The sequence below is a fragment of the Schistocerca serialis genome, chromosome 1 (assembly GCF_023864345.2).
Source record: "Schistocerca serialis cubense isolate TAMUIC-IGC-003099 chromosome 1, iqSchSeri2.2, whole genome shotgun sequence".
Classification (NCBI taxonomy): Eukaryota; Metazoa; Arthropoda; class Insecta; order Orthoptera; family Acrididae; genus Schistocerca; species Schistocerca serialis.
In genome coordinates, this window is record NC_064638.1 from 201,311,712 (window position 1) to 201,336,242 (window position 24,531).

At 40.8% G+C, this 24,531-nt stretch overlaps 1 protein-coding gene across 2 annotated transcripts in view; it reads right to left on the reverse strand.

Annotated features, from left to right (window-relative positions):
• Positions 1–1,882: 1,882 nt before the first annotated feature.
• Positions 1,883–24,531, reverse strand: part of LOC126465379 (MORN repeat-containing protein 4 homolog) — a 40,479-nt gene continuing 17,830 nt past the window's right edge. For both annotated transcript variants that reach the window (XM_050096302.1, XM_050096301.1), the window contains exons 3-4: positions 2,334–2,443; positions 1,883–2,254 (exon numbers count right to left, since the gene is read on the reverse strand). In XM_050096302.1, the coding sequence (XP_049952259.1) occupies positions 2,100–2,254; positions 2,334–2,443 (265 nt within the window). In that variant the 3' untranslated portion in view covers positions 1,883–2,099. The remainder of the gene's footprint in view (positions 2,255–2,333; positions 2,444–24,531) is intronic.

Below are 24,531 nucleotides of genomic sequence, written 5' to 3' on the forward strand. Positions count from 1 at the left end.
GCAATAAGACAAGATGTAAGAAGTGGTCTGAAGAAAGAAAAAAAAAACAATGTGGTGAAAAGATCAAAGAGTTTTGGAGGAAAAGGAACAAGTGAGAAGGAACTTAAATAGTCAAATGGCTCCTGGCTGGCCAATTGGAAAAAAAGGTCAGTTTCAGCTGAATTGTGATCTATACAGTCAGAATATGAGACAGATAAATAATTTGACTTTGCTTCTTTGTCTAGGGTTCGAAGGGCAGCTACGTACTCCTGGGCAAAGGTATTCAAAAAGCTACCATCTAACATAAAGCAATAATTGGGAATGTCAACCAGTTTGCAAGAAAATTAAGACCATACTTTATTAACCACTCTTTCAATAAATTAATAGAAACAAGAAGCAGTGTTTGCTGTAAAGCTGCAATGGATTGAAAACGGAACTCTGTATTTACAATGTAGATTACTAATTCTTTGAAAAATACCAAATTAATCACGTAAACAGTAACCTACCAACAGGAAATGAGCAGCAGCTACTTAACATAACTGAGGAAGTAGCAACTTTTTCGGAGTACTAGCTTTCTTTCTAATTTAGTTGATTAAATTCAGCTGGTGTGAATAAGTCTAGCACAGTGATGAGTTAATTGTTAATACAGGGTACAGATTAGGTTTTAAGAATCTGTTTGTCATTTGTTAATGAATATCTTGATTCAGTCCATAATGCTGAGGGTTCTCCTTCTTGGTGCAACCTATGGAACACAATGATCAAATTAAATAATTAATGAACTCAAAGTCAGGTGTGTGTAAGATGCAATGTAGCAATCATCCTCAGAACCATCTTTATTAATAGCACGGGATTACAAAATGCGAAAGCTGACCCAAGACTGAGAGTCTCAGAAAACATTTGATAAAGCTGAAAGAGAAACAATCATACAAGACCCATGTAATGGGGCCCATATTGGCATACTATCAACAGAGACTGATTTGAAGACAATCATTCCTCTCTGAAACTAATAATCAAAGAAAATACTACAAGAAAAAAACCTTGGAAGACCACAGACTGATACAAATTCTGCAACTTCAAGAATCTTTATCTCTGTACCTGATGTCATGAATCATAAAACATGGAGTCTGCCCAAAATTTTACACAGGGGAAATTAGCAGCTCTTTTGATATCCTCTTAAGAGAACATTGTAACATATGATTTCTGTGACAAAGTCTTTTTTGAAATATTTTCTGATTAGCTCTGCTGTCTCCTCTCTTTCACTTCTGCCTTTTTCTTTCATGGGGTTCCTTTTTCTGCTTCTTTGCCCTTGTTTAGTAGAAGCTTCACTTAACAGATTTTTTATATTGAATTTCTGGTACACATCTGTGACTGCTGCCTCATGAATCACATCTGTAGGTGACACCTCTTAATCCACTTTCAGTGAACATCTAGGTTCCCTAGACAAGTAGTTATGCAAGTTTTATTAGTTTTTACTTTGAGAAGCCATTTTATGTTGTGAATATTTTCAGTCTTATATTTATGATTTAAGAATTATAATCTTTAAACTATATTGGTGTTCAATTTGTCCTCAGTTCCACTTATCAGAATATATGTATGTTTACACAGAGACAGTCTCTCCTACCCATTCAATTGACAAGGCACTGAATAATATATTGAAGTGTGTGTGTGTAGCAGTACATAGCGTTTTAGTTTGCAATGAGTATGTTGTAATTAGTCTAGTCATCTTCTCGATTCCTATAGAATATTTTAATACTACTGTGTATGATTTAGTTTGTGTAGCCTATAACAACAATAACAATATGTACAGCATTTGGATATGGATTATAAAGTTTAAATTGTCTTTTGTTAAGGGAAGGCAAATAGTATAGCATTTTACACTCAGAATGTTTTTCTACATCTACAATAACTTTTCATTGACTTTATTATTACACTGCCAAGTAATACTACATTATGCAATGCATATTTATGTTTATCTTTTAGAGTTCATACTTATTTATCAATACACGTCTAATAGAAACATAATCTGTTGCACCAGTATTTCCATTTTAAAAATATGTAGCTCTTCATTTTGTAGGTGGATACACAAGACAGGTGGTTTCCAGCTGTAGCCTTATGCAGCACTAGTGTTTGTCTATCTGTGCACGCGCCATGAGTGCAACCCTCTGGGCCCTCTGCACAACTTCTGGACAACGCTTCTTGCGAACGAGGCGGCAGTCTTGGAAGAAGCCTTCATTTCTGGGGAATCCATGGCTTTCATCACTATAGGTGACCAGTCCTGGAAATGAATACAAGACACAGTAATTTAAATGTTAGCTCAGAACAAAACATACTAGCACTAACCGTTTTGGGCTTACCGAGGCCCCAGATGCGTCCTCCTCGGAACTCCCCTTCGTATCTCATGCCATCAGCACGCCAAAATACCCCGTGTCCATGGAACCAACCTTGCATGAATTCTCCTTCATACCTGAATTTCAGAAAGATATATTTAATAAATAATTAATAATAAACATTAATTAAAACACTACCTCCACAAATTTATGCTTTTGTTCATATTTAACAGTGAAAACGTTTGTTTTACAAATCTACAGGAGTTAATTGGAGGATCTGGCAGACAATTTTGCTGCAGCATTTTGCTTCTGCTGCTATGGAAGCAAAATAACACATGACAAATGAAGAAAGGATGATATAAGAAGCATACTAACACAAGTGAAGAGGGCATGTCTTGAAAAACAAACATAGGGCAGGAATTTCTGAAAATGTATGTCTGGAACAGGCCATGGTATGGAAATGAATCATGGACTGCAAGAAAAATCAGGGAAGAAGAGAATCAAGATATTTGATGTATGGTGTTAGAGGAGGATGTTGAAAACTGAGTGGACTGATAAGATTGGAACTGAGGAGATTGTCTGTAGAATTGTTCTGGAAAAATATAAGTGAGAAATACTGACAGTGAGTGGATGAAAGGGCAGGATCATAGGATGTGTGTTGAGATATTGTGAAATCTTGCCAGACCACAAAATATGCCATAAGACTACTGATGCATAAAAAGGTGCTGCATGACAGCAAGATTGGGCTACCCAGCGATCACGTTGAAACCACACATGGTCTCATTTACCCTCCGGTATCTTTTCTAGAGCAAAGGTTAAAATGTTTGTATGAAATTGTGGACACATATTTCTATTTAACATGCCAGAGGTAAGATTCCTCTGTGAAAGTTCCTATGATTCTGCATCAAACATTTACAATACATTGCCACTGCTGCTGTACCTGACAAAGACAGTTTTGATTATCTACTGTGTATTACTATTCAACTGGACAAACAAGTTTAAGTTCAATCAGAGCAGCTTCAATAATTAGTGTAGTGGTTGGCTAAGATGTGCCACTACCCCAAAAATTATTGTGAAAGTGCATAAAATAGTCAAAGATCACCGACTAAAAGCATAGGAAACTGCTGAAGTTGTCAGGAGGTCATCCAGATGGGCATATCACATTTTAACAGTGGAATTGAATATGAGAAAATTATTTGCTAAATGGATGCGGTGAGGATCAGAAATGCAAGACAATGCATGCCCACTCACAAAGTGGCAATGCCATGCCAAAATACATGACTTAAGCTACAAATTGTTGACCCCCCCCCCCCCCCCCTTATTCACCTAAGTTGGGTCCATAGACTTCCATCTCTTCCCCATGCTCAGAAGCTTCCTCAATGAATGGACTCTTCAAATGAAGAACTGACAGCTGAAGTTGACAGATATTTTGGAGGCCAGGAAGGTATCTAATTTTCAAGATGGGATCAAGGCACTGGCACGCTGGTGGACTAAGTGAATTAGTGATCAGATGGTATAAAAAAGTTTCACTAAGGTAAGTCAATTATTTCTATTCCATTCCAAGAAATGTTCAAACTACTCTTGCAGATTACATCTACAACATCTGCATTTGACGGCATCACTAATTTATACACTCATTTAGGATGGTCATAACCAGACAAGTTATATGAGAAGTGTAGGCTATGTTTACTTCATTGAATCCTCAGTGTGTATGCACCATTGTACCTCAAATCAGACACCAGGTATTTTCTATAATCATCACAATTGCAGCAAAAGGTCTCCGGAGTGTCCACACATGTCATTTTTGTGGTCTTCAGTCCAGAGACTGGTTTGATGCAGCTCTCCATGCTACTATATCATGTGCAAGCTTCTTCATCTTCAAGTAACTATTGCAACCTACATCCTTATGAATCTGCTTAGTGTATTCATCTCTTCATCTCTGTCTATGATTTTTAACCCTAATGCTCCCCTCCAATACTAAATTGGTGATCCCTAGATGCCTCAAAACATGTCCTACCAACCCATCCCTTCTTCTCGTCAAATTGTACCCCAAATTCATCTGCTCCCCAATTCTATTCAGTACCTCCTCAATAGGTACAAGATCTACCTATCTGATCTTCAGCATTCTTCTGTAGCACGACATTTTGAAAGGTTCCTTTTTCTTCTTGTCTAAACTATTTATCCTCCATGTTTCACTTTCATACATGGCTACACTCCATACAAAAACTTTCAGAAAAGACTTCCTGACACTTAAATCAATACTCGATGTTTAAAAATATCTCTTCTTCAGAAATGCTTTCCTTGCCATTGCCAGTCTACATTTTATATCATTCTTCGACCATCATCCGTTATTTTATTCCCCAAATAGAAAAACTCAACTACTACTTTAAGTGTCTCATTTCCTAATCTAATTTTCTGAGCATCACGTGATTTAATTCAACTACCTTCCATTATCCTTGTTTTGCTTTTGTTGACGTTCATCAATTTTCTGAGCATCACGTGATTTAATTCGACTACATTCCATTATCCTTGTTTTGCTTTTGTTGATGTTCATCTTATATCCTCCTTTCAAGACGTTGTTCATCCCATTCAACTGCTCTTCCAGGCCTTTAGCTGTCTCTAGGAGAATTACAATGTCATCAGCAAACCTCAAAGTTTTTATTTCTTCTCCATGGATTTTAATTCCTACTTCGAATTTTTCTTTTGTTTCCTGTACTGCTTGTTCAGTATACAGATTGAATAACATTGGGATTAGGCTACAATCCTGTCTCACTCCCTTTCCAACCACTGCTTCCCTTTCATGCCCCTCAACTCTTATAATTGCCACCTGGTTTCTGTACAAGTTGTAAATAGTCTTAGCTTCCTGTATTTCACCCCTGCCACCAACATAATTTGAAAGAGACTATTCAAGTCAACATTGTCAAAAGCTTTGTCTAAGTCTACAAATGCTAGAAACATTGGTGTGCCTTTCCTTAATCTATTTTTAAGATAAGTCAAAGGGTCAGTATTGCTTCACATGTTCCAACATTTACACAGAATCCAAACGGATCTTCCCCAAGGGCAGCTTCTACCAGATTTTCCATTTATCTGTAAAGAATTTGTGTAAGTATTTTGCAGCTGTGACTTATTAAACTGACAGACACCTGTCAACACTTCTTTTCTTTGGGTTAGGAATTACTATATTCTTCTTGAAGTATGAGGGTATATTGCCTGTCTCATACATCTTGCTCGCCAGGTGCTAGAGTTTTGTCAGGGCTGGCTCTCCCAAGGCTATCAGTAGTTCTAATGGAATGTTGTCTACTACTGGGGCCTTGTTCAACTTTGGTCTTTCAGTGCTCTGTCAAATTTTTCATGCAGTATCAGATCTCCCATATCATTTTCATTTATGTCCTCTTCCATTTACATAATATTGTCCTCAAGTACATCGCCCTTGTATAGACCCTCTACATACTCCTTCCACCTTTCTGCTTTCCCTTCTTTGCTTAGAACTGGGTTTCTACTTGAGCTCTTGATATTCATACAAGTGGTTCTCTTTCCTCCAAAAGTCCCTTTAATTTTCCTGTAGGCAGTATCTATCTTACCCCTAGTGATATATGCCTCTACATCCTTACATTTGTCCTCTAGCCTTCCCTGCTTAGCCATTTTGCACTTCCTGTCGATCTCAGTTTTGAGACATTTGTATTCCTTTTTGCCTACTTTATTTACGGCCTTTTTATATTTTCTCCTTTCATCAATTAAATTCAATATCTCTTCTGTTACTCTACTAGCCCTCATCTTTTGACCTACTTGATCCTCTGCTGTCTTCACTATTTCATCTCTCAAAGCTACCCATTCTTCTTCTATTGTATTTCTTTCCCCATTCTTGTCAATGATTCCTAATGCTCCCTCTGAAACTCTCTACAATCTCTGGTTCTTTCAATTTATCCAGGTCCCAGCTCCTTAAATTCCCACTGTTTTGCAGTTTCTTCAGTTTTAATCTACAGTTCATAACCAATAGATTGTGGTCAGAGTCTACATCTGCCCCTGGAAATGTCTTACAATTTAAAACTTGGCTCCTAAATTTCTGTCTTACCATTATAAAATCCATCTGAAATCTTTCAGTGTCTCTAGGCCTCTTCCATGTATACAACATTCTTTCATGATTCTTGAACCAAGGGTTAGCTATGATTAAGTTATGCTCATGCAAAATTCTACCAGGTGGCTTCCTCTTTCATCCTTACACCCATTCCATATTCACCTACTACTTTCCCTTCTCTTCCTTTTCTTTCTATCAAATTCCAGTCCCCCACGACTATTGAATTTTCATCTCCCTTCACTATCTGAATAATTTCTTTTATCTCATCATACATTTCTTCAATCTGTCCACACATAAAACAAAAATGTTTGTAAATGCCTTCTCTATTAATGTTGTCCACCACTCGAACAAGCTCCACTGAATAGGTCAGGAGTTCACTACACTCAGCTGGCGGCTACACGGGTAGTGGAGGCTGTGTGGCGTGGACTGGGCAGTTTTTTAGTTTAGAAGGCCTCGGGAAAGTACGGGGTGGGCTGCAATCTCAAAGGGTGCATGGCAAATAAAGGACGTGCTTGGATCAAGGAACAGTCGGAATTGTAGTTGTAAATTGTTGTAGTTGTGCTGGGAAAGTCCCTGAGCTGCAAGCGCTAATAGAAAACACAGAAGCTGAAATCGTAAGCTGTCTAAAGCCTGAAATAAGTTCTGCAGAAATTTTTACGAAGTCTCAGACGGTGTTCAGGAAAGATAGATTAGGCAGAATTGGTGGTGGAGTGTATGTGTCTGTCAGTAATGGTTTATCTTGAGTGAAGTTGAAGTAGATACTCCGTGCGAATTGGTATGGGTGGAGGTTATACTTAACAGCCGAACAAAGTTAATAATTGGCTCCTTCTACCGACCCCCAGACTCCGATGATATAGTTGCTGAACAGTTCAGAGAAAATTTGAGTCTCGTAACAAATAAATACCCCACTCATATGGTTATAGTTGGTGGGGACTTCAACCTTCCCTCGATATGTTGGCAAAAATACTTGTTCAAAACCGGTGGTAGGCAGAAAACATATTCCGAGATTGTCCTAAATGTATTCTCCGAAAATTATTTTGAGCAGTTAGTCCACGAACCCACGCGAATTGTAAATGGTTGCAAAAACACACTTGACGTCTTAGCCACAAACAATCCAGGGCTAATAGAGAGCATCATGACTGATACAGGGATTAGTGATCACAAGGTCGTTGTAGCTAGGCTCAATACCATTTCTTCCAAATCCACCAGAAACAAACGCAAAATAATTTTATTTAAAAAAGCGGATAAAGTGTCACTAGAAGCCTTCCTAAGAGACAATCTCCATTCCTTCCGAACTGACTATGCAAATGTAGACGAGATGTGGCTCAAATTCAAAGATATAGTAGCAACAGCAATTGAGGGATTCATACCTCATAAACTGGTAAGAGATGGAACTGATCCCCCATGGTACACAAAAAAGGTCGGAACGCTGTTGCAGAGGCAATGGAAAAAGCATGCGAAGTTCAGAAGAACGCGAAATCCTGAAGATTGGCTAAAATTTACAGATGCGCGAAATTTGGCATGGACTTCAATGCGAGATGCCTTTAATAGGTTCCACAACGAAACATCGTCTCGAAATTTGGTAGAAAATCTGAAGAAATTCTGGTCGTATGTAAAGTACACAAGCGGCAAGACGCAGTCAATACCTTCGCCGCGCAGTGCCGATGGTACTGTTACCGACGACTGTGCCGCTAAAGTGCAGTTATTGAATGCAGTTTTCTGAAATTCCTTCACCAGGGAAGATGAATGGAATATTCCAGAATTTGAAACACGATCAGCTGCTAGCATGAGTTTCTTAGAAGTAGATACCTTAGGGGTTGCGAAGCAACTCAAATCGCTTGATACGGGCAAGTCTTCAGGTCCAGATTGTATACCGATTAGGTTCCTTTTAGATTATGCTGATACAATAGCTCCCTGCTTAGCAATCATATACAACCGTTCGCTCACCGATAGATCTGTACCTACAGATTGCACAGGTCGCACCAGTGTTTAAGAAAGGTAGTAGGAGTAATCCATCGAACTACAGACCTATATCATTGACGTTGGTTTTCAGTAGGGTTTTGGAGCATATACTGTATTCAAACATTATGAATCACCTTGAAGGGAACAATCTATTGATACATAATCAGCATGGTTTCAGAAAACATCGTTCTTGTGCAACGCAGCTAGTTCTTTATTCGCATGAAGTAATGGCCACTATCGACAGGGGATCTCAAGTTGATTCCGTATTTCTAGATTTCCGGAAAGCTTTTGACACTATTCCTCACAAGCGACTTCTAATCAAGCTGCGGGCCTATGGGGTATCATCTCAGTTGTGCGACTGGATTCGTGATTTCCTGTCAGGAAGGTTGCAGTTCGTAGTAATAGACGGAAAATCATCGATTAAAACTGAAGTGATATCAGGTATTCCCCAGGGAAGCATCCTGGGACCTCTGCTGTTCCTGATCTATATAAATGACCTGGGTGACAATCTGAGCAGTTCTCTTAGGCTGTTCACAGATGATGCTGTAATTTACCGTCTAGTAAGGTTATCCGAAGACCAGTATCAGTTGCAAAGCGATTTAGAAAAGATTGCTGTATGGTGTGGCAGGTGGCAGTGGATGCTAAATAACGAAAAGTGTGAGGTGATCCACATGAGTTCCAAAAGAAATCCATTGGAATTCGATTACTTGATAAATAGTACAATTCTCAAGGCTGTCAATTCAACTAAGTACCTGGATGTTAAAATTACGAACAACTTCAGTTGGAAAGACCACATAGATAATATTGTGGGGAAGGCGAGCCAAAGGTTGCGTTTCATTGGCAGGACACTTAGAAGATGCAACAAGTCCACTAAAGAGACAGCTTACACTACACTCATTCGTCCTCTGTTAGAATATTGCTGCGCGGTGTGGGATCCTTACCAGGTGGGATTGATGGAGGACATCGAAGGGGTGCAAAAAAGGGCAGTTCGTTTTGTATTATCACGTAATAGGGGGGAGAGTGTGGCAGATATGATACGCGAGTTGGGATGGAAGTCATTAAAGCAAAGACATTTTTCGTCGCAGCGAGATCTATTTACGAAATTTCAGTCACCAACTTTCTCTTCCGAATGCGAAAATATTTTGTTGAGCCCGACCTACATAGGTAGGAATGATCATCAAAATAAAATAAGAGAAATCAGAGCTCGAACAGAAAGGTTTAGGTGCTCGTTTTTCCCGCGTGCTGTTCGGGAGTGGAATGGTAGAGAGATAGTATGATTGTGGTTCGATGAACCCTCTGCCAAGCACTTAAATGTGAATTGCAGAGTAATCATGTAGATGTAGATGTAGATATCCTGTACCCTGTGTTCAATTCAATTCTCTGCTCTGCTGCATTTATGAAAAAGTTAAAGCACTTTCTTTGATCAGAAGACAATTTATTTTTGTGAAACAGTGAAGCAACTGTTCAGTCCTCTTCCCAGATGTGTTTTTGTCTCTCTGCCCATTTCTCAGTCAACTGCATCATTTTCTTTCTCCTCTCTCCTCATTAGTCTTTTGTTGTATCCTATTCCTCTCCCACTTTGTTTTGTATCCAGTGCTGCCTGCACCCTCAGTTTAAATCTATGTACCTGTTATCAATCTTTGTTGTTGAACTTTTCGTGATCTTATATTATGTAACTTACCAAATGAAAGCGTTGGTATGTCGATAGACACACAAACAAACACAAATACAAACACAAAATTCAAGCTTTCGCAACCAACGGTTACTTCATCGGGAAAGAGGGAAGGAGAAGGATAGACGAAAGGATGGGGGTTTTAAGGGAGAGGGTAAGGAGTCATTCCAATCCCAGGAGCGGGAAGACTTACCTTAGGGGGAAAAAAGGACAGGTATACACTCGCGCACACACACACACACACACACATATCCATCCGCACATACACAGACACAAGCAGACATTTGTAAAGGCCGGGCGGAGATGTCAGTCAAGGCGGAAGTACAGAGGCAAAGATGTTGTTGAAAGACAGGTGAGGTATGAGTGGCAGCAAATTGAAATTAGCGGAGATCGAGGCCTGGCAGATAACGAGAAGAGAGGATATACTGAAGGGCAAGTTCCCATCTCCGGAGTTCTGACAGGTTGGTGTTAGTGGGAAGTATTCAGATAACCCGGCGGTGTAACACTGTGCCAAGATGTGCTGGCCGTGCACCAAGGCATGTTTAGCCACAGGGTGATCCTCATTACCAACAAACACTGTCTGCCTGTGTCCATTCATGCGAATGGACAGTTTGTTGCTGGTCATTCCCACATAGAAAGCTTCACAGTGTAGGCAGGTCAGTTGGTAAATCACGTGGGTGCTTTCACACGTGTCTCTGCCTTTGATCGTGTACACCTTCCGGGTTACAGGACTGGAGTAGGTGGTGGTGGGGGGGTGCATGGGACAGGTTTTACATCGGGGGCGGTTACAAGGGTAGGAGCCAGAGGGTAGGGAAGGTGGTTTGGGGATTTCATAGGGATGAACTAAGAGGTTACGAAGGTTAGGGGGATGGCGGAAAGACACTCTTGGTGGAGTGGGGAGGATTTCATGAAGGATGGATCTCATTTCAGGGCAGGATTTGAGGAAGTCGTATCCCTGCTGGAGAGCCACATTCAGAGTCTGATCCAGTCCCGGAAAATATCCTGTCACAAGTGGGGCACTTTTGAGGTTCTTCTGTGGGAGGTTCTGGGTTTGAGGAGATGAGGAAGTGGCTCTGGTTATTTGCTCCTGTACCAGGTCGGGAGGGTAGTTGCGGGATGTGAAAGCTGTTTTCAGGTTGTTGGTGTAATGGTTCAGGGATTCCGGACTGGAGCAGATTCGTTTGCCACGAAGACCTAAGCTGTAGGGAAGGGACTGTTTGATGTGGAATGGGTGGCATCTGTCATAATGGAGGCACTGTTGCTTGTTGGTGGGTTTGATGTGGATGGACGTGTGAAGCTGGCCATTGGACAGGTGGAGGTCAACGTCAAGGAAAGTGGCATGGGATTTGGAGTAGGGCCAGGTGAATCTGATGGAACCAAAGGAGTTGAGGTTGGAGAGGAAATTCTGGAGTTCTTCTTCACTGTGAGTCCACGTCATGAAGATGTCATCAATAAATCTGTACCAAACTTTGGGTTGGCAGGCCTGGGTAACCAAGAAGGCTTCCTCTAAGTGACCCATGAATAGGTTGGCGTACGAGGGGGCCATCCTGGTACCCATGGCTGTTCCCTTTAATTGTTGGTATGTCTGGCCTTCGAAAGTGAAGAAGTTGTGGGTCAGGATGAAGCTGGCTAAGGTAATGAGGAAAGAGGTTTTTGGTAGGGTGGCGGGTGATCGCCGTGAAAGGAAGTGCTCCATCGCAGCGAGGCCCTGGATGTGCGGAATATTTGTGTATAAGGAAGTGGCATCAATGGTTACAAGGATGGTTTCCGGGGGTAACAGACTGGGTAGGGATTCCATGCATTTGAGAAAGTGGTTGGTGTCTTTGATGAAGGATGGGAGACTGCTTGTGATGGGTTGAAGATGTTGATCTACGTAGGCAGAGATACGTTCTGTGGGGGCTTGGTAGCCAGCTACAATGGGACAGCCAGGATGATTGGGTTTGTGAATTTTAGGAAGAAGGTAGAAGGTAGGGGTGCTGGGTGTTGGTGGGGTCAGGAGGCTGATGGAGTCAGGTGAAAGGTTTTGTAGGGGGCCTAAGGTTCTGAGGATTCCTTGAAGCTTTGCCTGGACATCAGGAATGGAATTACCTTGGCAAACTTTGTATGTAGTGTTGTCTGAAAGCTGACGCAGTCCCTCAGCCACATACTCCCGACGATCAAGTACCACGGTTGTGGAACCCTTGTCCGCCGGAAGAATGACGATGGATCGGTCAGCCTTCAGATCACGGATAGCCTGGGCTTCAGCAGTGGTGATGTTGGGAGTAGGATTAAGGCTTTTTAAGAAGGATTGAGAGGCAAGGCTGGAAGTCAGAAATTCCTGGAAAGTTTGGAGAGGGTGATTTTGAGGAAGAGGAGGTGGGTCCCGCTGTGGCGGAGGACGGAACTGTTCCAGGCAGGGTTCAATTTGGATAGTGTCTTGGGGAGTTGGACCATTAGGAGTAGGATTAGGATCATTTTTCTTCGTGGCAAAGTGACATTTCCAGCAGAGGGTATGGGTGTAGGACAGTAAATCTTTGACAAGGGCTGTTTGGTTGAATCTGGGAGTGGGGCTGAAGGTGAGGCCTTTGGATAGGACAGAGGTTTCGGATTGGGAGAGAGGTTTGGAGGAAAGGTTAACTACTGAATTCGGGTGTTGTGGTTCCAGATTGTGTTGATTGGAATTTTGAGGTTTTGGGGGGAGTGGAGCTGGAAGTGGGAGATTGAGTAGATGGGAGAGACTGGGTCTGTGTGCAATGAGAGGAGGTTGAGGTTTGCTGGAAAGGTTGTGAAGGGTGTGTGAGTTGCCTTTCCGGAGGTGGGAAACCAGGAGATTGGATAGTTTTTTGAGGTGGAGGGTGGCATGCTGTTCTAATTTGTGATTGGCCTGTAGGAGGATGCTCTGAACAGCCGGTGTGGATGTGGGAGAGGAAAGATTGAGGACTTTTATTAAGGATAGGAGTTGACGGGTGTGTTCATTGGCTGAGTTGATGTGTAGGTGAAGGATTAGGTGGGTGAGGGCAATGGATTGTTCAGTTTGGAACTGGTATCGGAACTGATGGAAAGAAGTATTACAGCCAGAGATGGGAACTTTTAAGTGTGAGGCCTTTGGGGGTAATGCCAAATGTCAGACAAGCCTGGGAAAATAAAATATGGGAGTGTAATCTGGCTAGAGAGAGGGCATGTTGCTGAAGGAATGTAAATAAAACTTAATGGGGTCGTTGTGGGGATGTTGTGAGGGTGACATGGTATTAGAAGGTGGAGGCTGAAATGAAAATGAAAATAAAAATATATGGCGAGAGATAAGGTGAACTAGAAAGCAACTGGATATCTGGTGTGAAAAAAGGCGAAAACATGTTGGTTATAGCTGGGCTATGTTGATCCTGTGGTGAACTTGGGTTGGTAGACAACGATGTGCACAAAGGTTATGTGGCTGTGCTGCCGCCAAAACACGTTAAAGGGTGGAGCAATTCAGGAAAATTTCGAAAAAACTGCGTGTAAATGTATTAAAAGGAGTGGTTTTGTGGTGGCAGATTGTGAAAATGAGGCTAACAATTGTCTGACGAAGAAATAATGACGTTAAAACCTGTGGGAAGCGGCTAAAAAAGATCAGTGATGTGGGAAAAAAGGAAATGGAAAAAAAGCGAAAGTTATTGGAACTGGCCGAAATGGCTGTTTAATAGCTGAAAGGAACTGTTTGTGAACTGGAAACGGTGGATTTTGTAGCAGCAGTATTGTTGAAAGCGGAAAAAAAAAACTTTTTTGGTTATGGTTTGGAGGTGGGTTACGTATTATTGAGTATATATAGGCGGGATAAAATTGTATGGTAGATTCGGTAAAGAGGAGAAGGTGAATACAAAGTGAAACTACTAGCAAAAACAGAAAGAGAAAATAAGATGACAGGAAAGATTTGGAAATGCAACAGTAACAATAACAAACGTAATTGTTGGGTTCAAATTAATGATATGAATATAATAGAGGGAAACATTCCACGTGGGAAAAATATATCTAAAAACACAGATGATGTGACTTACCGAACGAAAGTGCTGGCAGGTCGATAGACACACAAACAAACACAAACATACACACGAAATTCAAGCTTTCGGAACAAACTGTTGCCTCTTCAGAAAAGAGGGAAAGACGAAAGGATGTGGTTTTTAAGGGAGAGGGTAAGGAGTTATTCCAATCCCGGGAGCGGAAAGACTTACCTTAGGGGGAAAAAAAGGACAGGTATACACTCGCACACACACACATATCCATCCGCACATAAACAGACACAAGCAGACATTTGTAAAGGCCGGGCGGAGATGTCAGTTGAGGTGGAAGTACAGAGGCAAAGATGTTGTTGAAAGACAGGTGAGGTATGAGCAGCGGCAAATTGAAATTAGCAGAGATTGAGGCCTGGCGGGTAACGAGAAGAGAGGATATACTGAAGGGCAAGTTCCCATCTCTGGAGTTCTGACAGGTTGGTGTTAGTGGGAAGTATCCAGATAACCCGGACGGTGTGACACTGTGCCAAGATGTGCTGGCCGTGCACCAAGGCATGTTTAGCCACAGGGTGATCCTCATTACCAACAAACACTGTCTGCCTGTGTTCATTCATGCAAATGGACAGTTTGTTGCTGGTCATTCCCACATAGAAAGCTTCACAGTGTAGGCAGGTCAGTTGGTAAATCACGTGGGTGCTTTCACACGTGTCTCTGCCTTTGATCGTGTACACCTTCCGGGTTACAGGACTGGAGTAGGTGGTGGTGGGGGGGTGCATGGGACAGGTTTTACATCGGGGGCGGTTACAAGGGTAGGAGCCAGAGGGTAGGGAAGGTGGTTTGGGGATTTCATAGGGATGAACTAAGAGGTTACGAAGGTTAGGGGGATGGCGGAAAGACACTCTTGGTGGAGTGGGGAGGATTTCATGAAGGATGGATCTCATTTCAGGGCAGGATTTGAGGAAGTCGTATCCCTGCTGGAGAGCCACATTCAGAGTCTGATCCAGTCCCGGAAAATATCCTGTCACAAGTGGGGCACTTTTGAGGTTCTTCTGTGGGAGGTTCTGGGTTTGAGGAGATGAGGAAGTGGCTCTGGTTATTTGCTCCTGTACCAGGTCGGGAGGGTAGTTGCGGGATGTGAAAGCTGTTTTCAGGTTGTTGGTGTAATGGTTCATGGATTCTGGACTGGAGCAGATTCGTTTGGCACGAAGACCTAAGCTGTAGGGAAGGGACCGTTTGATGTGGAATGGGTGGCAGCTGTCATAATGGAGGTACTGTTGCTTACAAATGTCTGCTTGTGCCTGTGTACGTGCGGATGGATATGTGTGTGTGTGCGAGAGTATACCTGTCCTTTTTTCCCCCTAAGGTAAGTCTTTCTGCTCCCGGGATTGGAATGACTCCTTACCCTCTCCCTTAAAACCCACATCCTTTCGTCTTTCCCTCTGCTTCCCTCTTTCCTGATGAAGCAACCGTTTGTTGCGAAAGCTTGAATTTTGTGTGTATGTCTGTGTGTCTATCGACCTGCCAGTGACTACTGGTTTCCATTGTTTATATTGTAGTTATTTCTAAGAGTTGTATTCCAAATGTAAGGTTTCATATAACATGGACATCATTATCAGCATACTGTAAAATATATAGAATGTCTGGTTGGATGTAATAGAGAACCTGGTGACATTAATCTTTCCATAACATACAAATAAATGTTGTTTCACCAGAAAAGAACACACATTTGAGAAACATTATTTCATAAGTTGCAGAGCAAACTGATAAAACTGTATATGAAGTATCAAATAAGGACCTATGAATGTCTGATATAAACACAGGAGAAAGGGGTGGGATTTATGTTAATGTGAATGATACTTATCTAACTGACCCACATTTCTTCACAACACACTTTGCATGATATCCAGACTGCTAAATGCCATAGCGAGAATACTTCTTTATGTGCTCTGTCAGTTGCAGTTCTCTTCCTTGGTCTCTCACACTCTAGCGGCCTATTTGCACTGGCATCCTGATAAGGCATGCTGGTGCCTGCTGTGTTGGACACTAGCAACCACTGATGCTTTTTTTACATACACCAATACACCATATACACAACACTTGGTATTTCTGCAGTGCAGAAAAGTAAACAACTCAAAAGTTTAATATAACAGTGGAGACTGGCATGAGAACCCTGCTTGACATTTAGACCACAACAGCAGATTCTAGCTGCCTTGCTCTCAAATGTACTACGTTTTTCATGTGATTTTGAGAAAATTACCAAGCAGTGTTACATCACTTTACTTGACTTTTTGTACATCTTAAAAGAAGTATATTTCCCGTTTGTTGGAAATCCCCTTTCAGTAACTTGAACTGTTTATGAAATAAAAGGGGTATTACATTAAAAATACGAATACACAATATTAATGTTCCACAACAATATTTATTTAATTGTTCATCATGAACCAGCTTTTGGCTTCCTAGGCTAATGTCAGATAACTTAATACTAAGCAGATAGTCCACAAAACTTCAGCAGGAGTTCATAGGTGTACAAAGATGTGTGACATTTTATAACTTTGCAAGCACAGTTCCATTACTCACTCTTTCTAAAGTAACAACAGCCAGTTATTATTTCTTTATTTCTCTCACCATTTGCTAATATGCTTGTTATAACTGCTCCACACCCACATATAGACTTCTTCGTCCCATTCTCCCTCCCCTCCCCCACCCCACCCACTCTTCTTTTTTTATCTGTTCAGCACATTCACCAGTTTGTAGTTGTATATGAAATATGACTCCTCCTCCCCCTCCCCCCCCCCCCCCCCAACCCCCTCCCCCATGAACATGGATATTGCTGTTGGTTGGGCAGCTTGCATGCCTCAATGATACAGGTAGCTGTACAGTACCTTAGGTGCAACCATGGCAGAGAGGTATCTGTTGAGAGATCAGTTAAATGTGTGGTACCTGACGAGGGGCAGCAGCCTTTTCAGTAAATGCAAGGGCAACAGTTTGGATGATTGGCTGATCTGGCCTTGTAACATCAATCAAAACAGCTGTGCTAGTACTGCAAACAGCTAAAAACAAAGGGAAACTACAGCCATAATTCCTCCCGAGGGAATGCAGCTCTACTGTATAGTTAAATGATGATGGTGTCCTCTTGGGTAAAATATTCCAGAGGTAAAATTGTCCCAGATTCAGGTCTCTGGGCAGGGACTACTCATGAGGGTGTCATCACCAGGAGAAATAAAACTAGCCTTCTACAGACAGGAGCATGGAATATTAGATCCCTTAATCAAGCAAGTAGGTTAGAAAATTTAAAAAGGGAAATGGACTGGTTGAAGTTAGATAGAGTGCAAATTAGTAAAGTTTGATAGCGAGAGGAACAGAACTTCTGGTCAGGTGAATACAGGGTTATAAGTGCAAAGTCAAATAGGGGTAATGCAAGAGTGGGTTTAATAAGGAATAAGAAAATATGAATGCAGGTAAGCTACTATGGACAGCATAGTGAACACATTATCATAGCCAAGATAGACACAAAGCCCACACTTACCACAGTAGTAAAAGTTTATATACCAACTAGCTCTGCAAATGGCAAAGAGATTGAAGAAATGTATGAGGAGATAAAAGAAATAATTATTCACATAGTTAAAGAAGACAAAAAAATTTAATTTTGATGGGGGACTGGAATTTGATAGTAGGAAAAGGAAGATATGGAAAAACAGTAGATGAACTTGGACTGGAGGAAAGGAATGGAAGATGAAGCTGCATGGTAGAATTTTGCACAGATCATAATTTAATCATCACTAACAGTTGATTTAAAAATCATAAAAGACGGTTGTACATGTGAAAGAGACCTGGAGACACCAAAAGGTTTCAGATTGATTGTATATTGGTTAGGCAGAGATTTAGGAACCAGATCTTAAATTGTAAGATGTGCACTCTGACCACAATGTATTGGTTATGAACTGTAGATTAAAATGTAAGAAACTGGAAAAAGGTAGGACATTAAGGAGATGGGGTCTGGATAAGAACCAGAGGTTGTTGAGAATTTCAGAGGGAGAATTAGGCAACAGATGACTAAAAAATGGGAAAGAATTACATTAGAAGCTGAATGGGTAGCTTTAAGAGATGAAATAGTGGAGGGTGTCAGTTGTCTGAGACTGTGGTCATGTGTGTGTGTGTGTGTGTGTGTGTGTGTGTGTGTGTGTGTGTGTGTGTGTGTGAGAGAGAGAGAGAGAGAGAGAGAGAGAGAGAGAGAGAGTGAGTGTGTGTTTGCGTGTGTGTCTCGTCTATTTTTGACGAAGGCCTTACTGGCTGAAAGCTTTATTTGTGACAGTCTTTTTGTTGTGTCTATCTGCGACTCAGCATCTCCACTATTTGGTGAGCAGTAACTTTCCTTTTCATAATATTGTTACATCAATCCTGGATGTTCCATTGTTTCAAAAAGAATACAAATGTTTAAGAAATAAGATTGATAGGAAATGCAAAATGGCTAAGCAGGAATGGTTAGAGGACAAAAATAAGGATTTAGAAGCACTTTTCACTAGGGGAAAGATAGATACTGCCTACAGGGAAATTAAAGAGGCCTTTGGGGGAAAGAGAAGCAGCTGTATGAACTCAAGAGCTCAGATGGAAAACCAGTCTTAAGCAAATAAGGGAAAGCTGAAAGGTGGAAGATGTATACATATAGGGCCTGAACAAGGGAGACGTTCTTGAAGGCAATATTACGGAAAGGGAAGAGGACATAAATGAAGATGAGATGGGAGATAAGGTACTGTGAGAAGAATCTAAGTTGAAACTAGACCCCAGGGGTAGATGATATTCTAGCAGAGTTGCTGATAGCCTTGGGAGAGACAGCCACAACAAAGCTCTACCATCTGATGTGCAAGATGTTTGAGACAGGCAAGGTGGTCTCAGACTTCAAGAAAAATGTAGTAACTCCAAGTCTTTATTGCAAAATACTAACACAAATTCTTTACAAAAGAATGGAAAAACTGGCAGAAGCTGACCTAATGTAGGCGCACACACAAGGAAATACTGACACTATGACTTACCTTAGAAGACAGGTTAATGAAAGACAAACTTATGTTTATAGCATTTGTAAACTTAGAGAAAGCTTTTTACAGTGTTGATTGGAATACTCTCTTTGAAAAAGGTAGGAACCCTCACTAGCAATAATAATCTCAGAAACAGGTATAGTACGGTAAGCTAAGATTTCCCGAGTTTCAAAGGATTCCAAACCGGCTCTTCCTGCATTGTTACAAGCAACGAAAGCTGCAGTTAGCCATCCGTTACCCAAACTGGAAGAAGAAGAAACTTTCATTAAAGAAAAATTTAACCTCGCACCACAAAATAAAGTAGGTCCATGAATAAGAACAAATTGAGTAGTTTTACCAACTCCTCTTATTTCGTTCTTTTTACCCTTCGCAGAAGATGTCGAAGCACCAAGAGTGCCGTCCACATTGACAAGTGATTTGTAAACCAGCAACTTAGAGAAAGCTTTTTACAGTGTTGATTGGAATACTCTCTTTGAAATTCTGAAGGTAGCAGGGATAAAATACAGGAAGTGAAGGCTATTTACAACTTGTCCAGAAACCAGATGGCAGTTATAAGAATCAACGGGCATGAAAGGGAAGTGGTGGTTGAGAAGGGAGTGAGACCGGGTTGTAGCCTATCCCCGATGTTATTTAATCTGTATATTGAACAAGCAGTGACGAAAACAAAAGAAAAATTTGGAGTAGGAATTAAAGTACAGGGAGAAGAAATAAAGAACCTTCAGGTTTTTCAATGACATTGCAATTCTGTCACCGACAGCAAAGGACTTGGAAGAGCAGTTGAACAGAAGGGACCTTGTCTTGAAACGACCATATAAGATGAAATCAACAAAAGCAAAATGAAGATAATGGAATGTAGTTACATTAAATCAGGTTATGTTAAGGGAATTAGATTAGGAAATGAGACACAAAGTAGTAAATGAGTTTTGCTATTTGGGCAGCAAAATAACTGATGACGGCTGAAGTACAGAGGATATAAAATGTAGACTGGCAATGGTAAGAAAAGCATTTGTTAACATCATATACAGATTTATGTGCTAGGAAATCTTCTCTGAAGGCATTTGTCTGGAGTGTAGCCATGTATGGAAGTAAGACATAGACAATAAACCATTTAGACAAAAAGAAAACAGAACCTTTCAAAATATTGTGTTATAGAAGAATGTTGAAGATCACCGTTGAAGATCAGATGAGTTGATCACATAACTAATGAGGAGGTACCGAATAGAATTGGGGATACAAGAAATCTGTGGCACAACTTGACCACAAGAAGGGATTCTGAGATACCAAGAGATCACAAATTTAGTATTGGAGGGAAGTGTGAGGTAAAAATCATAGAGGGTGACCAAGAGATGAAAACAGTAAGCAGATTGAGAAGAATGCAGGAACATGGAGAGCTGCATCAAACAAGTCTTTGTACTGAAGACTGCAACAACAACATGACACATGTATGCTCTTTCTGGTGAAACAACACTTATTTATTAACTACCTGACAAACATAGCATTGCCTACGTATTCCCTTTGCCAGTTTTTTTTATTTTTTTTATTAGAAACTAAAACAAAAAATGAACTGTGTTTGTAATGAAGTATCCAAAAAATTTCAGTTCCATGTATTCTTGAAAACACCTTTGAAGTCATGAAACAACTGTACAAAGAAATATGCGTTATGTACAAATGTTTAAGTACAGTATCACAGTTCCTGTAAACTGAATGCAGCTGTTTTGCATTTCTATAACACTATTTTGTAAACATCCTTATGACAAGGTCTCTTCATAGCTCTATAGAGGGCTATCATTTCTGCCTACAGCTGTTTGTGCTTCACAGTTACAAGCTGTCAATAGTGCTGCCAGGTGTCAGAGATTTCCTTAAGCTGACTTGACTGTGGGAGTGTATTAGCACTAAAACATAAATGTATCAAACCTTCATCCCCTATGAGGCACTTTTTCATGTTTCTCAGTGTCTATGATGTCATATCTCTTGAACTATGTGTCATAAAATGACGTATTTGTATAGGTACATTCAGCAACATATCTGGATACTGCCAGCAAAATATGTTACAAATAGAGTTAGTAGCAAAGAAATAATAAATTTAAAAGTCATGCATGATTTGGCAGTTTTTCATGTATCTCAGTGTTTATGACATCATATCTTATGATCTGTGTGTTATAAAGTGATATATTACAGTAACTATCACCTTTCCCTGTTTTCCATGCTTTGGAACGTTTTTAATACTCAGCACATAATTTTTACATAATTTGTATATTTGACACTTGATTCATTAAAAATCGTATACCAAAATCTTTGGCATTCTTTTCACAAAACTGGAATGCCATACTACATGGATTAGTTCATAGGATATGGGTTCCACCTTTTTGCAAATACATTGTTTTTTCTTTCTACCCAAACATGTTTCAACACCTCTGTGCCATCATCAGTGGGTTTTTGTTTATTGAAATCATACAGTTGGTCCTGCAAAACCATATAATGTAAAATCACAATAAGAAGCAAAATGAACATAAACTTTCCTTAGGCCTCACTCTGTTAGATCGTTACAACCTAAAATATGTTCACTTTTTACAGTTTTCAATAAACAAAAACCCACTGATGATGGCACAGAGGTGCTGAAACACGTTTAGGTAAAAACAAAAAGAAACAGTGTGTTTGCAAAAAGGCGGAACCCATATCCTATAATTTACTGCAAACACAGACAGAATAAACAAGAGCTGCAGATCCAAAAGATGAATACAGGGATTAGTGTTAATATTACTGAACTCCAAATCCCTGCACCAGTGATTGTAATGGTGTATGTTTATCTTTGGATGTCACCAGACTGTGACAGTGAAAGGGTACAATAACTTTTCAGTATGGTTTAACCATGTAGCACTATCTTATAAATACTTGTAGCTCACACTAATAAGACAAGACAGTACCTACATCTGTGTTGAATTATATAAATTATAGTGGTAACAATGGATGCCAAATTCATTCTACTAAATGTTCTATGACAAACATGCAATCAATGTTGACACCATTTGCTGAAACTTCAAGTGCAAGATATTTGTTTTTCGGGTTTTAGAATTTATAACTTCACAATTCAAAACCACCATAATAGAAACTGGTAGCAGTTGGACTTACTATATGTTCAGTCTAAGAAGGCTCTCTATGAGGTGGCTGATGGAATCAGCTGAATTTCATTTCCAGTTATTTTATTTAGCGTATGGCTAATACAGACATATCACAAAATTAAATTACATATACATATGTACATATTGACACACAAGAAACTTAAGTTTATCTTTACAACTGAATATCCAGTCCTTCAATCCAGCGCACTGCATCTGGAGTTGCTAGCAGGAAGACCTATTTGGCGCCGTTATAGGCTCGATTCCTGCATTCACTGACAATGTGGTGAACAGTCTGGTATGGAGCCCTGCAGTCACAGGCTGGATCAGGCAGCTTCTTCCACTTAAAGAGAGCATCCCTGCATCGGCCATGGCCAGTACGGATTCTGTTGAGAGTAGTCCAGGTCTTGCATGGTAGATCGAACCCACTTGAAAGTTTAGCACCTGAGAAGGTGTTATGCAGGTGCACATCTGTCACTGCTTCCCACCGACCTTTCCATTCTTCAAGACATTTGAAATCCTTAGCAACCATGTCAGCAGCATCGCACAGAGTTGGATGGCGTGATTTCAGTCTCTTGTGATTTAAAAGTGGCAGGTCGCTATGCACGGGTAGGTTAGAATTCCTGGAGATCTTGTGGAATTCTCTCATAAGGGCAGTACATTTGCGTAGTCAGGAGGCATTATACCAGTTAACAGTGAAAGCCAATAAACTGGAGTAGATCTGATTGCGCCAGATATTCTGCGCATTGTCGTATTCAGCTGGGTATCAACAAGCCTTGTATGACGACTTCATCCAAACAGGTGCACAATACTCAGCACTTGAGTACACCAAGCACAGAGCTGAAGATCGCAGGGTGGTTGCTGAAGATCCCCAGGTAGTTCCGCATAGCTTATGGAGGATGTTGTTTCGAGTCCTCAACTTTTGAGCTAAGTTAAGAAGGTGTTGTTTGAAGCATAGTGTATGATCCAGGATGACACCAAGATATTTTGGGTTCCAATTATGATGAAGAATTCCGCCTCTGAAACTTACTTCCAGTTTTACGTTTGCCAACCGGTTATTTAGATGGAAGCAACACACTTCTGTTTTACTCACACTGGGTTGGAGTCTCCAGATTTTGAAGTAATTATCTAATGCAGACAGGTCATTGTCTAGAATCTCTTCTGTTGTCTTCATTTCCTGGTGTTTTAAGGCTAGAGCCAGGTCATTGGCATTGCAGTATTTTCTGGACAAAGTGTCAGGTAGATCAGATAGATATAGGTTGAACAGTAAGGGTGAGAGAACTGATCCTTGAGGCAATCCGTTGTTCAACTTCCTCTCTTTACTTATGTTGCTTCTAGTGATTTCCTGGAACTTCCAATCACCTAGCATGCTGTTAATCAGTCGAGCCATTGTTCTGCAGGGTATGATGCGGAGAAATTTGTAGATAAGGCCTTCCCTGTAGACAGTGTCAAAGGCGACAGTTAGATCAACAAAAGCCACAGATGTTTTCTGCTTCATTTGGTATCCTGACTCTATGAAGGATGTGAGAGACAGTACTTGGTCGCAACAGCTACGCCCTGGTCTGAAGGCTGCCTGATCAACTGAAATGTTCTCTAGGATAGCGCTACTTATTCTGTTATATATTAGCCTTTCAAAAAGCTTGTAGCAGCAGCTAAGTAGGGCAATGGGGCGATAGTTTTCTATCTTGTTGCTGGGTTTGCCAGGTTTCAGAACAGATATTATCTTCACCTTTTTAAACTCCAATGGAAGATGACCAGTCAGCAGGATGTCAGTGAAGAATTCTGCCAGCCATTTCTTAGCTTTTCCTCCCAAATGGATCAGGAATTCTGGATGGATGCCATCAAATCCAGGCGCCTTAAGAGGTTTGAGGTCCTTCACTCCAGAGTCAATGTCTGAAACTGTGAAGGGATGGGTATACTTAGATGAGGGAGATGTCTTCTTTTTCAGGTCACGAATCTGTCGTCTGAGATGTCTTGTATGTTTCTTGTCAGGAGGTACTCTTGAGGTAGTAATGATGTGGGAAGCAATTTGATCTGGTGTTACTTCGGAATTTTTTCTGCATGCTGGTGCACTTCCTCCAGTTTTCTCAGAAGACTCCATGCTTTCCTGCTTGAGTGGGTAAAGTCCATATTTTCGACTGTTTCTGCCCATTTCTGCCTCTGAGACATGTCCAAGCTGGACAATAGTTCTGTAGCTATCTCTGGGTCATCACTTTGCTGGAAGTGTTGGTACAGTGTTTTACTTTCATCATTCCATCCTGGAACATGTTCTTTTCAGTATCCTCTTGGCATGCACTTTTTAGCTGTTGCTATTACTGCACCAATGAAGCATTGATAGTTGTTATGTGATGGAGGTATCCATCGAATGGTCTTACCCAGTTCCGTTGAAAACTTTATCCAGT